The following is an 18,107-nucleotide window of genomic DNA, read 5'->3' as shown; positions in this document are numbered from 1 at the left end:
CTAAGCTGTAGTGTGAGGAAAACAACATAGTTTGACTATCAGCAGATTAATATGAAGGCAAATAAAAGCATAAATAATTAGAATGAGAATTTTGTTAGAATTTGAATTTTTAAAATCTTAACTTCTCTTCAAGTTTGAATTTTTCATCTTAGATTTTGGTGTAAACTTTGTTTTTTAAAATATCTATCCATCTATCTGTCTTTCTATCTATCTATCTATCTATCTTTTCCATCTATCTATCTATCCATCCATCTATATATGTCTATCTATCTATCTATCTATCTATCTATCTATCTATCTATCCATCTATCTATCTATCTATCCATCTATCCATCCATCTATCCATCTATCTATCTATCCATCTATCTATCTATCAATCTATCCATCTATCTATCTATATATCAATCTATATCTATCTATCTATCTATCTATCAATCTATCAATCTATCCATCTATATATCAATCTATCTATCTATCTATCTATCTATCCATCCATCCATCCATCCATCATTAAATCTTTTACGGGTGCAGTACACCGTTACATCCTGTAGGCGGCAGCACTGCGCCTCAGGTCAATAAACTGCTGAATCACTTTACCCACGAAGAAGAGCACCATGCTACAAACAGCTGAGGAGCTAGCTCAGGAGCTAGCGTTAGCTCAGACAGCTACAGTGTATTAGCTGCTAAAACAACATAACCAATGTTTGTGTGACTAGTCTGCAGATACACCAGTATGACTGACATACTGGTCTAACTGGGCGAAGTGGTTTTTTTTCTTTTATTCCGGCTAGTTGATCCTTTTAGCCGTGAGCTAGTTAGCTTGCTTTAGCTAGCTAGCTAGCTAGCTGTCGCCGGGTTGTGTTGTTCTCTGTAGGAGTGTTCTGTTGTTCTGTGACACATGAGTGTGTCTCTGGTGGTTATCCGTCTGGAGTTGGCCGACCAGTCTCCTTGTCCTCAGGGTTTCCAGTACTCTGCTGGTGAGTTCAGCTGATAATGGCACAGTGTGGGGAGTTAGCCGAGAAGCTAACGAGAAGCTAACGAGGAACATCAGCTGTTAGCTGCTTGTTTACCAAATAAACATCATTATTTACCTCATGCAGCACATAGAGTACTTTATACTGTACTACATCTCAAAGTACTTTATACTGTACTACATCTCAAAGTACTTTATACTGTACTACATCTCAAAGTACTTTATACTGTACTACATCTCAAAGTACTTTATATCTGTACTTTATACTACATCATCAAGGTACATATTGTACTTTATACATATTGTACTTTATACTGTACTACATCTCAGAGGTACATATTGTACTTTTTACTACATCTCAGAGGTACATATTGTACTTTTTATACTACATCTCAGAGGTATATATTGTACTTTTACTACATCTCAGAGGTACATATTGTACTTTTTACTACATTTGTCAGCTTTAGTTTCTTCTCAGATGACAGTTTTTCATCCCCTTCCTGTTCAGGTAAAACCTCGTATCTCCAGATGTGTTGATGTTGAATGTTTGTGATGAACTGAAGGATGAAGTGTTTCCTTCATGTGTTGAGAAAATCCTCCTACTTCTTCAGATAAATAAACTCTTTAAAAAGCTGAAAACAGGCTGTTTGTTCTTTTAGAGATACGAGGTTCTCACAGGAACATGTGAGGTTCTGATGGAACATGATGCATTGATGTGATACTCGGTGGTCCAGTTTGTCCATTCGAGCTCACAGAAACTCTGTCCTGTCTCTCGTTTCCTCTCATCCTCAGTTGAGGGCATGTCAGAGAAGGAGCTGCAGGAGAAAGCTCTGGGTGTAGCCAAACACACTCTGAGTGGAAAGACGGATCTGGAGAGAGCAGCTGTTCTGCACCAACACATCGGTAGCAGAGCGATGGGGGACATGGTGATAGAAACCTTTGAGCCCAGCCCAGGTAAGAACATGCAGAAGGCTTTAAAGCTGGAAAGGAATAATAATTCTATCGTTATTATCAGATTAGAGTCTGTTTAAAACTAGGTCTTAAAGGCTGGAAATATTTCATGTGTTTCTTAGTATCAACAAATCTCATGGAAAGTCCAAAACAAACATTAATCAATCTTACTCACTTGTATTATTTGTGTATAAAATCCTGATGTATCTTCTTTCTTTTTGACATAGAGCTCAATTTATATCAATGAGCCTCACTGTTGTTCCTTCATCACCATGAAAACAGACACTGTAGTTTATTTAGACTCAATCCCACATACACATACTCACTAGAGCACCAAATGTGGATTAATACGTGGCTCTTTAATGAATGGTTTGTTTTCTTTTGCACGTTTCGATGCTTTTAACATTTTATGTAAAACACTTTGAATCGCCTTGTTGTGAAATGTGATGTATATATTAACTTGCCTTGCATCCTTAAAAAATAAATAAACAATAGGAACTAATGTGCTTAGAGCCGAGAGACACAGACAGGACGTCAGACAGTATTGATGGGATTTGTTTACATATTTATACAGACTTATTAGCAGCTTTCCCATTTAAACACATGAAATACTGTTTTCAAACTGCTGAATTCCCCGTCCAGATAAGGGAGGAGGTGAAGACCCCAGTGGTTCCTCAGAGCAGGATGGAGAACCTCAGGCTGCACGGACTGAAGCAGACGGTCTGGAGGGAACCGGGGCTTCACAGGACGGCGAGGCGAGCGGAGCCACGCCCGACTCGCCCTCCAAACAGCTGCCCGACCAGATCTCCTTCTTCAGCGGGAACCCGTCGGTGGAGATCATCCACGGCATCATGCACCTCTACAAGACCAAGTGAGTCCCACCTGGAATGTTGGTTCATAAACAACGTAAGGATGGACGTGTTTTCATATTATTTCATTTTTGCAGTTCGTCTTAGAACGGACTTTAAAACAACAGCGACCTTAAGTCAAAAAGTCAGTAAATCTGTCTAAAATAAATAGATAAATAAAACAAAATGAATAGATATTTAATAATGCATAAAATGAATGATAATTTAGAGAAAATAATAATGAAATGTATTTCAATAGTTTGAATAATTAGTCAAATTTAATAATAAAGAAAATTTCCCCCCCAAATGATTTAACTTTAGAATAATATCAGACCACCTCACAGTATCACTCAGACAAAATCTGGACATTCTGGTGTGGAATTTCAAATTGAAAGCCACATAAACTTCACTCAAAACTCACCTATTTTAATCTGCTTTCAGCCTTGGATAGTTTTGTAATGTTTTTGTTTTTTTAACTGTTATAATGTAATTGATTTTCTGTGTTTATATTTTTATTGCTTTTACTGTTTCTGTTTTTACCATGTAAAGTGTCTTTTAGTACCTTTTCTAAAGCGCTATACAAAATAAATATTATTATTATTATATAATGCTGTGTGTTCCTTCTAACTTCAGACTACTTAAACAGAATAATCACGCTGATGTGATCAAATCAAACAGTTGTGTTATTTGAAGAGAAAGTATTAATAAGTCAGGCTAAATATTTTCCAAAGAATATCAATTATATTGATTTAATATAATTTTCTTCCACAAATATTGTGCTTTATAATTATTGTCATTTATTTTAATAAATTGTCCATCCGTATTTATAAACCTTCAGAGGTTTCCTGCTGTTTCATTTGAGTTGTTTTTGTCGTTCTTGCAGTAAAATGACGTCTCTGACTGAGGACGTGCGACGCAGCGCCATGGTGTGCATCCTGACCGTCCCCGCCACCATGACCAGCCACGACCTCATGAAGCTTCTGGCGCCTTTCAATGAAGTCATGGAGCATATGAAGATCATCCGGGACTCCACCCCGAACCAGTACATGGTTCTGATCAAGTTCTGCTCGCAGGTGAGAGATCAGCATGATCAGGGTTACTGTCATTCTTATGAGGCGGTATGTTTTTGGGGTTTCCATTCTGTTAAACGTGATATCTCAGGCAAGGAATTTCTTCAAATTTGTCTGATCAGAATTTGGAGGTCAAAGGTCACTGTGACCTCACAGGCCATAACTCAAGAATTCATGTGCGAATTATGACAATTTCACACAAACGTCTAACAAGATAAAAGGATGAAGTGATGATATTTTGGACAAACGTGGATGGAAACTGTAATTTGGCTTTGGAGGAGGGTTTCAACAACATTTCAAATTTTTCATTTTACCTGAAGAAAAGTTTTAAGGAGGTTTCTGTAAATATTTTAACACCATATGTCTGCTCCTATCTTTGCCTAAAGATGGCCGTCACTCTGATGAACACTTGAAAAAATCATACAGTGTCAGAAACAAATCTGTGTGCAATAATCCGGGACCTATATATCCTACATTTATATATATATATATATATATATATAATTATATACATACATATTCCACCTACCTCATGAACATAAAGTATCCTGTGACGACCTTATCATACTTATTCATGCATCCTTACACTATTACGTCATTTTATTGTCACTGTTTATGTGTTTTTATATTCATATATATACTTTTGCATTTATATTTCTGTGTACATAGAAGGTAAATGTTTATGCTCACATTAGTTCTTCTTTGTTGCCTTTGTTTTTTGTTTATTGAGTCAAATTCCTAGTATACAAATTCATACATGGGCAATAAAGCTGATTCTGATATCTCTTGTGCTGTGTTCAAGTTCTGAAAGGAAGCTCAGAAAATCTGGACTTCCTAGTTTTCTGTTTGATAACATTACATAACGTCTTTAACATTTGTCATGTTCGTCTGCAGCTTCAGACTTTGGACTGTCTGTAATGTATATGGAGTTTTGTTTTGCCTCTAAACGTCTGACATCTTCTTTTTCTTCTTCCTGTTTTGTTTCTTCAGGCAGACGCAGACAGTTTCTACACGGCGTGTAACGGACGCCAGTTCAACTCCATCGAGGACGCAGTCTGCCAGATGGTTTATGTGGAGCGGGCCGAGGTCATAAAGTCTGAAGAGGTAAAAATAACCCTGAAAATAGATTCTACAATTTATTCTTAAAAGGAACTATTAACTGTAATTTAAACGGTTGGTTTATCAACAAAAGAAATAAGCGGTAACTATTTTGATAATTAATTGATCAATGAAAATAAATGTTTCAAGCAGACATGTAAGATAATGAGTTATTTTCTGCTTTTTTCATTTTTTTGTCATTGTGAACTGAATATTTTTGTGTTTTTGCCTTTTGGTCAGACAAAAAAACCCAATAGAAGACTTCACCTTGGACCATTTTTTACTTTATGACATTTTATCGACCAAATAACAAATTGATTTGTTGACAGTGTGGGTTTTTGGGAAGCTGATTATTGACATAAACGTATTTCTTTTGGAGCGTCCAGTGATTTTCTGGTTTCACAAAGCATTAAACAGCATGACATTTTACATATTATTTACATTATATTATTTTTAGGGAAATGTTGATTTTCAGGCATCGTCCTGATGAGCCCAGTAAATGTTTAATATTTTGATTTCGCTGGTAACTTCCTGAACCCTCTCACAAAAACAATAGATATTGCTATTTATGTTATAGAAAAGATTACTCTTTCTATTTGTTTTCTAAAAGGTGTGTCACTAAATTCTGGACCAAGTTGGTGAAACATTTCAGTTCCTTCTGGTATTGATTGAATGACCCTGTAGTGTTGTTTGATTCAAGAAAACATAATTGATTTATATGCTATTTTCCCTCAAGTCTCCAAAAACGTGTTTTCATTGCTCTTGTGCGCACACCTCCCGAAATTCATACATTTGTTGATTTGCAGAGGGAACAAAACTGCTCTTGTCCTGATGTTTGTTTTTTAAATATATACTGCTGTAACAAAAAATGAAGAATTTCAAAAAACTAATTGATTAAATGAGAAAGTAATCATCGGAACAATGGATAATGACAATATTTGTTAGTCAAATGTTAGTAGGTCTATGAGAAAATGACTCTACTTCTCTTTTGATTTATTCCCTCAGTAAACATTGTAAACATGAGTTTATGTTCACTTCCTGTTCACTGGTTGCAAAAAAATAAGATGGCGATGTCCCGTCCCCCCCCCCCCCTCCCTCCCTCCCCCTCAGGGAGCCAGTCTGCCGGTGATGGAGCTGACGGAGCTGCCAAAGTGCACCGTGTGTCTGGAGAGAATGGACGAGTCCGTCAACGGCATCCTCACCACTCTCTGCAACCACAGCTTCCACAGCCAGTGTCTGCAGCGGTGGGACGACGCCACGTGAGTCACACTCACACTCACACTCACACTCACACACACACTCACACTCACACACACACACACACACACACACACACACACACACACACACACACACACACGCTCATTTCTGACCTCTTTTCCACTAATAAATTATGATGGATATTAAAGATTAAGCTACCCAGCAGTTTATAAAATCATTAAAATGAGCTCCACTTTTACCGGCTGCAACATTAAATTGATATTTACGCTATCACTTTAATTACTTTAATAACATACATGTCATTACTTTCCTGTCTATTTCTACAATGTCAACAATAGGGCAAAAATAACAATAAAAATAAGAATGTAACTTTGTATTTGACAACTTCGATTTCAGATTAAATTCAGATTATTAATAAAAACTATAAATCAGCTAATAATTGATGCTGTATTATTATATATTAAACTATATTATTATATTAAAGTGATGCATACATTTATCTATCATTTATTATAATCCAGTAATATAAGATATATGAATCTGAAATGGACCATTCTGCATAATGAGTACATTTACTTTTGGTACTTTAAGTACACTTTGATGCTCATACTTTTACTAAAGTAACATTTTGAATGCAGGACTTTGACTTGTAGCAGAGTATTCCTACACTGCAGTATTACAAATGTTACTTTATTAGACAATCAGAGTACTAAATATTAGCCATGACAGCTTTATAAAGGGAAGTCTTTCTTAACTTTAGTGTAAATACAGAATTGATCTCCAGCCTGTTAAATAAAGGAGCAGAATCAGGTGATACTTGATCCACTAGTTGGTTCTCTGGGCTTCGTGTCATGTGATCTTTTGTTTTGTTGTCCTCCTCACAAAGCCACACACACACACACACACACACACACACACACACACACACACACACGTGTTTGTTACAATAGAATGAATGTGTTCTGCTCTGTTTCCAGGTGTCCTGTGTGTCGATACTGTCAAACTCCAGAACCGGTGGAGGAGAACAAGTGCTTTGAGTGTGGAGTTCAGGAGGTAACTGACACCAGTCCTTTTTTTATTTTTTATTTTTTTATTAAAACCTCTTTTTCCTCACCCCCGTGATTCTCTGTTTTCTCCCCGTAGAACCTGTGGATCTGTCTGATCTGCGGTCACATCGGTTGCGGCCGCTACGTCAGCCGGCATGCCTACAAGCACTTTGAGGAGACGCAGCACACCTACGCCATGCAGCTCACCAACCACCGCGTGTGGGACTACGCAGGAGGTACGGACTCTGGGTTTGTGTGTTTATGTGTTTATGTGTTTGAGCAGGTTAAGGTTAGTGGTACACTCATCAATTAGATCTTTTGGATAGACTTTTGAAGTTGCAAATGTGTCCACTAGAGGGCAGCAGATAGCCTAAACAACTTGAGAGTCGTCACTTTATTAAATTGTTATTGCTAATATTCAGATCTCAGATAATTTACTTCAGAAAAACTAGTAATACTACAGTGTAGAAATATTCTGCTACAATTAAAGGTCCTGCATTCAAAAACATACTGAAGTAAAAGTACAAAATAAACACACAGATATAGGAAGCAACAGACTAGAAACTCATGTGTTCTGGTAGGTAAAATGAATGTTTTTGTCAATGGAGTCTTGTGTCTTTGAAGAGAGCATACATAACAGCTTCAGTTCTCCGTCAGAAAGAGGTGAAAATAGTCTGAACACATAATTTAAACCTTAAATTAAGTGTTTCTTGTTACTCTATCTGACCATCGCGTTGTGATCTCCGTTGTTTCAGATAACTACGTTCATCGGCTGGTGGCCAGTAAGACTGACGGGAAGATGGTTCAGTACGAGTGTGAAGGAGACACCTGCCACGCTGAGAAAATAGATGCGCTTCAACTAGAAGTAAGCTTCCCCTTTTTTTTTTTTTTTTTTTTTTTTTTTTTTTAAATCAACACATGCATGACTTAAAACTAATCGTCCATGTCTGCAGTACTCGTACCTGCTGACGAGTCAACTGGAGTCTCAAAGGATTTACTGGGAGAATAAGATCGTTCACCTGGAGAAGGAGACGGCCGAGGAGGTACTGAGTGCTACAAACATTGCAGACACTAAGTCTTTTAGAAGGTTTAATTTTTATCTGATTGTTCTAACGTTCCTTTCAGATAAACAACATGAAGGTTAAATTCAAGGAGACTCTGGAGCGCTGCGACAACCTGGAGCGACGCTTTGGAGAAATAAGCAAAGAGAAGCAGGGCATCGAGAAAAAGTAGGTGAAGTCTGGCACATCGGTTTCTTTTACCATGTTTTTTTTTTTTTAAAGTAGAGTCTGTCACATTTTTTCGTTCTGAAGGTTAACTATAATTACTTCCCATTAAAATGACACTGATTCAATTGTTTTCTGACATGAGGCCTTATGTTCACGTAGCATCTTTTTCTGGCAGAAATCATCATCGAAAAAAGCCCATATCACCCCTTTATGATAGACTACCATCTCCCCTTTGCTTTTAACTATCTCTTTGGGCTACTATCTATTTGTTTGACTTTGTTTTTTCACCATGAGCACCAAAAAGAGGATGCTTGACTTCATACTTTGTATGGAACATCATGTCTGTGATCTATCTGACGGCTTTAGAGCAATGAAGAGACGAGGCGTACGGCGATAAAAGCATAAACTCAACAGCAATAATCCTTGTTGACTCGTCTGATCTGCTTTAACAAAAGGGCTTTTCTGTCTTTTTTATGATAGTGTCTGTCTCAATTATAAATATCAGGACAGACAGAGAGCAAAAACAAGTTTCTCCTACATTCACTACACCGACAACCAGAGGTTTCTGAAAAAGTTCACAGATTTTCAGCTTGGAGAGCTCGGAGCGGCCGCACAAAAACGACGGCGCTCTCTCCTAAACTTACTTTCATATTTGTTAGTTTATATATATATATATATATATATATGTAAAATGTTATTTTTACTAGAACAACAATTCATCTTACAAGACCACTTTCTCTCGAGGTGGGAAAAACACACAATGCCAGCTGTACAGAATCAAATAGTCGTCTACTTTTCATCAAATCCTCTTACCAGTTTTACACAAAGTAAATCAGATATGTGAGCATGCACAAAAAAAGAAAAAGAGCACATTTAAACAACAGTTAAAATATTCAAAAACATTTATGAAACAGGGGGAATTAACACAATATTCTTAAACACAAGTGCAAACAGATCACATGCCTGTTTTTTTGCAGGTATTCCTCCCCGGAAACGTTAATCGGTTTAGGTAAAAGTCTCTGGAAATAACCTGATCTCAATGCAAAGAATTCAACTCTAGTACACACTTGTGTTTTCTCTAATTGACACGATGAATCATGGGTCATCAAGTGGGATAGAAAAGCGGTTTTAAGTTGTTTTGTATAAGTATTTCTGTGCAACAATACAGCTTTGTTTTCAAAGCAGAAAGCAAAACATGTCAAAACAGGAAAAGACTGAAATCAGGAGTCTCTTGGTTTTCTGCATGCTGACTCATATTTTTATAATAGTCAGTTGACTATGCTTTTTTCTTGTTATGACAAGTCGTAACTGCCTAAAAATAAAAAAAAAAAAAGTTTTACTATAAGACTTTTGTTTTTTTTGCTCAGGTGCACTCAGCTGCACACTCGGGTGGTGAAGCTGAGTCAGGAGCTGAAGGAGGAGCAGGAGATGAACCGCTGTCTGAGAGCCAATCAGACGCAGCTGCAGGCCCAGCTGGCAGAGGAGGAGCGCAAAGGAAAGGAGAGCGGTGAGTGAGGAGGAAGAGGAAGAGGAAGAGGAGGCGGTAACTGATGTACATATGTAATAATTGTTTGGCCACTCATCACAACACAACGGTCACCACACAGAAACATTCTGGTATAAAAACATGGATGATGGTGGAGGATTTGCTCCAAACGATGGCGATACTTCAATATAAAAACATTTCTTATTTTCATTTTTAACAACACAACAAATGAGTGAAACATTTAAACAAATGTTTCTAAATTTTGAGTTTATTTCATTAAATATGAAGCTGTTTTTGTAATTTTTTGATACTACGATATCTTCTCAGTCGCACAAAACTACACAGGATGTCCCAATTTAAAGGGAAACTTTTCAACCAGCTTTGCGTAATTAAAGTGTGAGATTTCTACCCGTTGGAAAGTTAGCATCACCTATTGTCACAATGCAAATGTTATGTTAGGTCAACTATTCATTGACTGATGTATTTATACTACATTTTATGTTAGGTAAAAAAATGTACAACCAAAGATTATCAAAAAAAAGTTGACCCTTAGAGATGCAGTCTTTCTCTAGTTTCGTTATCAGTTTCCAAAATGTCCCCCAAATGCTGGCATCTTTGCTGGCTGTTGTTCGAACTACAAATTGTACTTTTTTTGTGCAAACAACCTCTCGTCATCTGGCAGACTTTTGCAGGCAAAAGAGCGAGGAGTGTAATTATGATACAAAGTTTCCCTGATAATCTTTTGTAGTAACCCTGATCTCAGTCCTTTGAGGAAAAACCTCCATCCAAACACTTAAGGTCCTGTTTTAAAACTACAACATTTAGAAGCTTAAATTACTGCTTTGATTTAAAGTTTAACTGGGATGACGTGACTTTTTGAAAACAGTCTCACTCTGTTACACAACATGTTTCCTTATAGATGATCTTTGTTTGAGTACAGACAGCAGCTGCAAAATTACCTTTAACCAGCTTTAAAACAAGTTTAATTTTGGTTTACGTTACATTAATGTTGCTTATTGTCAGGCGGAGACATTTTGTCATTTTAAAGCTGCTAACTGAATGTTTTTTACACTGATCTTTTGCAAACCTCTGCTGAGGTGCTCCCACATTTCTAACCTCTCATTTTTAAATACATGCTCACACCGTGTGCAGTCGTACAGGAGAACAGAGCTGCGAAACCATCAGGCTGAGGTTAACAAAACACAGTCAAATTCAGTCATTTAATCACGGTTAATCCATCCGATAACGATCAATTAAAATAAAGAGACGTCTCTATACAATAGCTCGTTTATTGCACCATAACCATCGTTAATGTTACCGCTCGCTTTCTCCCGTGGAGTAAAAACGATCATATGTTCCTGAAGGTAGACGGGTTATTTTAGTTTCTGGTGCCGGCGGTCAGAGAGATCACTTCCTCATTTATAAGCTAATATTTGCAGACTTTTATGTGGAGTCATATTCTGCACGTAGACAAATCAGCTTCAGTCCACCTGGTACAAGTAAAAAATCATGTTAATTTTATTGTAACGTCTTCAGGAAAAGTTTTATAAAGCGTGCATTTAATACACAAGCTCTGTCAGTGTGTGTTTGAAGTATGTGAACATCAAAGAGCAGCGTTTGAACCGCATACACACTGACATTCAGCACTCTGCTGCCTGAGGGCCAAACCTAAATGTCAGCTTAGAGGTTTGAGCGGAAACTTTTAGCTCTCTAGTTTAGACATACCTGTATTTTTCCTTCCCGGAGGATGAGGACGGTGTAAACAAACGTTCTATGTGGAAGAGACACACACACGGTTTGTGACGTTGAGAAACAAAAACGTATACACACACCGTAAGAACACAACCAAAAATGTGTGTATATATTATATATATACTGTACTTTAATGTTCACTTCCTACCGTGAACGAAGAAAAGTTTTTTAGTGACTGTAGTCAGAGTTTAGTTAAGGGTTGTTATGGTAACACTCATGCTTTACACTTTGTTAGCTCACTTTGTTAAGTTGACTCAAGTTAAATCAACACTCTGTGTAAATAGATCCACGCTGCTTCTGGTTCACTGCTCCGTAAAGATTACGTTAAGAGAAGTGATTCTCCGGATATTTAGATTCAGATTAAGTTAAGCAGGTCAGCTTCTCCTTTGATTTGATTTGGAGAACGATATTGATGTTTTGAGAGTTAAAAAAATATGTTGACAAGCTATCTACCAACATTTGTATTTTATTTTATTATATTTTATTATTTATTTACCAGGGACAGTGCACATTAATCCACATTTCACAGGTAGCTAGAGAGCTAATTTACATCCGCACAGGCGATATGACATAAACACATTTTTTAAAGTAAAGTTGGTTCCTAAAGACTTAGTTTTGCAGGAATTTGGTCATAAACAAAAGATTAGGACACATTGAACCTGATGATGCAGCGTGATGAAAAGTTACTTCTTCATTTGAAACCTCTTTTTTTATCTACATCCACCACGTCATCACTTTTGTCAGACGTCTCACTCGTGCAGTTTAACCTTTTCTTTCTCAAACCTAAATATCATTTTTGTTGTCACATACATGACATTTGTCCTCTGTGCTGCTTCAAAGCGCCCGGAGTGCCGTGTCTATCTCAGGACGCTACGGCCTCCTAGTGACATGCAGACAGTAGGAGGCGGGGAATCGAACCGCTGGACTTGGTGGCGTCTCGGCACGCTGACCTGCCAACTCTGTCAAATACACCGCACTCACCTTCACCACACCACATGTTGCATTAAATCAAAGAACGATTGTTGTGATAGTCTGCGAGCAAAACCATACAAATAGTCTTATTTTTTATTTAGATCTTGGTACAAAAAAAGTTTGAATTCTACTTGGTGCTTGGTTATTTCGGTCGATACCTTTAAAGGAGCTTCATTTAACATTCTGAACATTAATATAGCAGAAAACAACTCTTGTCTCAGTAAAGATGTGGTGGAGTGATGTCCACCTGATGAGACACCGCCGTCCAGAGCGACAGTGTCGTCATAGAAGCGCAGCGTACACCTTTTTCTCTCTGTTAGCGCTATTAGCATCTTTAGCTTGCAAACTTGCACATTTATAAAAGGTGTCAAGAACCAAAACTCAGCTCTACTCAGAATCCAAAAAAGTTTACACATGTTTGTTGAGCTAAAGCCACAAGTTCTAAACTCTGAGCTACAGTTTCCTGATAACATCCACTTTGATGGAATCTGACTTCCTTCAGCTGCAGAGTTATTAATCTTTTCAGCAGCTTCTGCTTTTTAACGTCACGTTAGTGTTTCTCCCTGTTGGGTTTAGCTGGTTAGCACAGGATGTCTAACTCCTCCTCAGTCTGCACATCAATAATATCTGTCAACGTAAGTTCACTTATGGCTCTCTGAAAACCAAAAGTAGGGTGTTTAGAAGTTTTTTAATTATTGATTGGTCCCATATTTAAGATGAAATAAGATGGAAATGTATTAATCCTGATGGAAATTCTCGTCCCAAAGTTTGAACAAAAAACAGAAGAATGACAACAAGCTTAGAATAAAAATTCAACATATATGAATAATAAAGTAACAAGAAAGCAATAAGAGTCAAGAAAATAAATAAAATAGAAAAAGTAAATTACAACAACAAAGATTCAAAACAAGAGTAAAAATATAAGTTTATAAGAAGTAATAGAAAGGTAATAAAAAGTTATATTGCACATAGTATAATTACATAATATTGCTTATAATAGTTACTCATCATTTATGAAGATATTATAGCTTTTTTTCTTCTTCTCATGTTCAAAGATCTAAATGATTATTTGATTATTTGTTCAGACAGGAAGTTCACACAGCTGTGAGGTTGTAAACATTCTGTAGAATATTTTTCATTTGAGTCACGGAGAGCAAAGAGTTTACTAGTCCCCTAATTTAAATATTTATTTATTTTAAAATGTTTTCTGAGATTTCTATAAAAGTTCTTCTTATTTCTGTTTAGTTCCTGTTTTTATTTTGTCCATCTATGAGCAACCTTTCTATGTTACAAAACGCATCATGATGTAACTCGTAATGATGTGCTCACATCTTGTTTCCGCTGCTGTCATTGTAGGTTAAAAAAATCTTCCTCTTCCTTTGTGACAGTTGTATTTAACTCCCAGAGTATATCTTCATCTTTAACGTGTATTTAACATGTATTTAACATGTATTTAACATGTATTTAACGTGTATTTAACATGTATTTAACATGTATTTAACGTGTATTTAACGTGTATTTAACGTGTATTTAACATGTATTTAACGTGTATTTAACATGTATTTAACGTGTATTTAACATGTATTTAACGTGTATTTAACGTGTATTTAACGTGTTTCCCTCCAGGTGAGTGTAAAGACGGAGCGATCTCGGAGCTCCAGGAGCAGCTGAGGGACGTCATGTTCTACCTGGAGGCCCAGCAGCAGATCGAACACCTTCCTCCGGAGGCTCGCAGCGAGATCCAGGAGGGACAGATCAACATCGGCGCCAGCCCGTCGGACGGCGCCGGAGCAGGCCCCGCCTCCTCCTCCGGCAGAGGGAGGAGGGGCCGAGGCAGGAAGAGGAAGTAACACCTCCTGGAGAACCTGCTAGAAAAGACTATCAGACACATGACGGCGCTCCATTCTTCACGTTTCTGCGTCGTCTTTGAAAGCACTCCGAGGAGAAAAAACAAAGACTCTAAAGCTTCAACTTGTTTAAGAAGACATTAAATATTTACCTGCACATTTTCCCACCTTTTATGTATCTTCTACGTGAAGAACAGTGGATCATGCTGGAGGAGGTCTCCGTCATTACAGACAAAAACACTCGCTTGTTGTTTTCCAGATGTATTTAACATCTCAGTTAAATACCTTCAGCTCTAAAAAGATTATTAATTACAAAAAAGTCAAAATTATGTTCATTTGTTCCCACTTTAATACCCTGTTAAAGTACTTCATATAAAGTCTGTTTAAAATATAAAGATTGTTTTCTTTAATGTGAGAAACAGAAGCCGGTAGATGAATGTTTGCTTTTATGTTTTCAGAACTTTTGTGTTTTATTCTTCAGTAAAATGCAGAAATGTTTTTATTTTTACCGACATTTTTTCTCAATGGTTTCCAAAACGTAGTAATATTTTATGGTACTTGTACACAACTGGAGTATTTTCATTTTGTGCTACTTTATACTTTTACTCCACTTTGTTTCAGTAGAAAATAGGACGTAGTTTTCACTCCACTGTTCTCATTTTACAGCCGTTGTTACTTTACAGAACCATATTTTACATGAAAAACAATATAATCATTATACAAAATATGATAAATGATTATAATATGAGCTGCAATTAAGACTGTTGACAGGAAATTAATCGGCCTCTATTTGATTAATTGTCTTTTTTTAGGGGAAAGAATTCAAAAATGATTTGGTTTAAGCTTCTAAAATATGATAATTTGCTGCTTTTCTTTGAATTTAAATAATATTATGAATATTTGGGGATTTTGGACAGTTAGTTAGACTAAACAAGATATTTATCAATTAGTTATAAATGCTTATTAAATAAATCTGAATGAAAAGTTCAATTTAGCTCCACATTGATCAGCTGCAACGTTAAAAAGCTCCGTACACGTTAATGCATCAGTAATAATCAATAATTTAAAGTAACACTCAGAAAGGGGAAAGAGTACTTTTGGTACTTTTTTTGCTGCTGATACTTTTTCGGTTTTGGCTGCAGGACTTGGACTTGTATTGCAGTATTTTTACAGCTTAGTATTTCTACTTTTTTTCTTCAGTTAAGGAGTTGAGAGAACGGGGCAGCTGATCTGGGTTCTGTTTTCTGACCTAAAGCTGTGAGTGATGTGAGTCTGTACGTCTGTCCTGTATACAAAGAAACGATCACATGACCTATTTTGACAACATTGGTGGGATCTATACGACCTTTAAGGTACGACCCTGAACTAGAGGTCAGAGTGTAGAGGGAGAAACAGGAGGCCCTTTAACTCCTTTGAGTCTTTTTTGCATTTAGTTTGTTACTTAGAGAAACATTATTACTGCAAAATGTTCATGTGAAAGCTTTAGACGGACCCTGAAGGCCTTAATTCAGTGGACATGTTTGTGCTTTTATTAAACCATTTGGTTCATAAAGTCATTTGTACTGTACGGATAGAAAACAAGATGCATTTTGACGGGCATTTGTGAAATAAACGCTTTCTGGCCAAGAACGTACGGAAGCCCTGAGAGGAAAAAAAACTGTATTAATTATTTTCTTTTCTTAAATTATCTTACCATAACTTTTTTTCAATTTATTTTACAGATGAAAAGAAAAAATCAAATCAAGAAATTAGAAAGATAATCCTGCAAAAATTGTGTTTAAACACAAAAAAGAAAACTATTTAAATCACACAAAAATATGTTCTGTTTGTTTTTCTCACTTGGCTCACTCTCATGACTTCCATAAGAGTAAGCCAAGAAGATTGATACCTGTTAGCTTAACTTAGTATAAAGACTGGAAGCGGGGGGGCATCAAGCAACAGCTAGCATCTAGTTTCTATGCTTTATGCTAAGCTAACTGTCTTAGCATAGCTTTATATTTAACTCACAGATACACGAGTGGTATCGATCTTCTCGTCTAATTCTCAGCAAGAAAATGAAATAAGTGAATCATTTCCAATGTTTCACTGTTATGAGCTTCAGCAGGAACGGAGCATGAGTTTAAATCAGAAGTGCCAGAGAGCAGCTGTTGTTTTTTTAAGAAAGAAGAGTTCTAGTTTTCTTAACGTAACGTGTGGAAAAGGATGTGGCTACAAGTGTGTGTGTGTGTGTGTGTGTGTGTGTGTGTGTGTGTGTGTTTGTTTGTTAGAGTGCAGCTGATAAACATCCTAACTGGACGGCACAATTTCAGGAAAAGTTTTTCTGAATGCATTTTTTTATTTTTACCATTTCAGTTTTCTTTGTTTGCTCGAACATTAAATAAGTTTAATAAATTCTGAGATGAACTGACGAGGTGTTAAAGTGAACCACGTGGTTGTCAGAGTGACACAAAAACATTTGAATGTATCGTGCAACAAAATAAAAGTGTGCTCCTCAAAGTGCAGTTTTTCATTGATGATGTCGCAGCTCAGTCGTCTGATTGGCTGCTGCAGAAGCAAACTTCCACATCTGCCCCGAGGATGACTAATCCCTCCTCTTCCTCCTCTTCCTCCTGACAGCGTCAACAGTTTACTCTCAGCAGCTTGTTGGACGTAAACTGTGTACAGGCGCTGGATGTGTCACGGAGGATGATAAATGCTTCCGGTTCTTTTTCACACCGTCCACGCAGTATTCCTCTCTCTCAGCCTTGTGGTTTCTATTGATGTGACTCTTAACACCAAGCTTACCGTATTCTGGTTGACTTTCTGTGTCGTACAGCGGGCACACAGTTTTGTTTTCACACATTTAGTTGTGGGGAAATGATGCAATATGCAAACATTTGCCACACCTCTTTTTCTTTCTATTTATATCCCAAGAATACAGTTTTTTTAATATCTGCACACCCACGCAAATTTTGCTGAAACTAGAGGTCACTTTTCATCATCAATGTGTCATTTTTATTTTTTAACATCACAAAATTAATTAAAGTTATCCAGAGCCCAAAGTGAAACTATTTAAATTGCCTGTTTTGTATGAAAACAGAAAGATATTTACTTTCCTGTCCTTCAGAAGTGGAAAAACAGCAAATGTTCTGACTTTTTCTGGCTTTAAAAAATGAATAAAAGATAAAGAATAAGAATTTTTTTTTCTTTCCAACTCTAAATGCAACCCCTAACATCTTTAATCTATTTGCAAAACAACATTTTTTTGGGGTGTTTTCAATCAAAAATCTATTCTTTCTCTCAGATCAAAGACTCGTCCTCTAAATTCTTCTTACGTTTGACTTTTAATTTCATCATAAAGCGTCAGAAAAACTTATTCAGATCCTAAACTTAAAGGGCCAGTGTGTAATATTTAGGAGTATTTATTGGCAGAATTTTACTATAATATTCAAACCTGTTTTTCAAAAGTGCGGAAAATAAGATTTACCAATGTGTCTCCGCAGAAAAAAACAGAATATCTTCTTTCTGACTCTCTTATCACTCGTGCATGAACATGTACGAAGCATTTGAATGCTGATTTGGAGCTGACCACTTCATATTCTGTTTAACCTTCACCGTATCTTATTTAATGATCA

At 36.7% G+C, this 18,107-nt stretch overlaps 1 protein-coding gene across 1 annotated transcript; it reads left to right on the top strand.

Moving 5' to 3' along the window:
• The first annotated feature begins 618 nt into the window (after positions 1–618).
• brap (BRCA1 associated protein) lies at positions 619–16,215 on the top strand. The gene is made up of 13 exons (XM_054612312.1): positions 619–977; positions 1,766–1,927; positions 2,567–2,795; positions 3,656–3,845; positions 4,833–4,946; positions 6,051–6,199; positions 7,139–7,214; positions 7,305–7,443; positions 7,963–8,072; positions 8,161–8,250; positions 8,333–8,436; positions 9,804–9,943; positions 14,273–16,215. Exons 1-13 carry the CDS (start codon positions 899–901, stop codon positions 14,494–14,496), a joined length of 1,806 nt encoding a protein of 601 aa, XP_054468287.1. The 5' UTR covers positions 619–898; the 3' UTR covers positions 14,497–16,215.
• The last annotated feature ends 1,892 nt before the right edge of the window (positions 16,216–18,107 follow it).

Source organism: Anoplopoma fimbria, chromosome 14 (genome assembly GCF_027596085.1).
Source record: "Anoplopoma fimbria isolate UVic2021 breed Golden Eagle Sablefish chromosome 14, Afim_UVic_2022, whole genome shotgun sequence".
Lineage (NCBI taxonomy): Eukaryota > Metazoa > Chordata > Actinopteri > Perciformes > Anoplopomatidae > Anoplopoma > Anoplopoma fimbria.
This window is presented reverse-complemented; position numbering and strand designations above follow the sequence as displayed.

Coding starts and splice junctions, on each gene's coding strand:
- brap (XM_054612312.1), top strand. CDS start 899: ATGAGTGTGTCTCTGGTGGTTATCCGTCTGGAGTTGGCCGACCAGTCT. Junction 978..1,765: donor GGGTTTCCAGTACTCTGCTG/GTGAGTTCAGCT, acceptor TCTCATCCTCAG/TTGAGGGCATGTCAGAGAAG. Junction 6,200..7,138: donor CAGCGGTGGGACGACGCCAC/GTGAGTCACACT, acceptor CTCTGTTTCCAG/GTGTCCTGTGTGTCGATACT.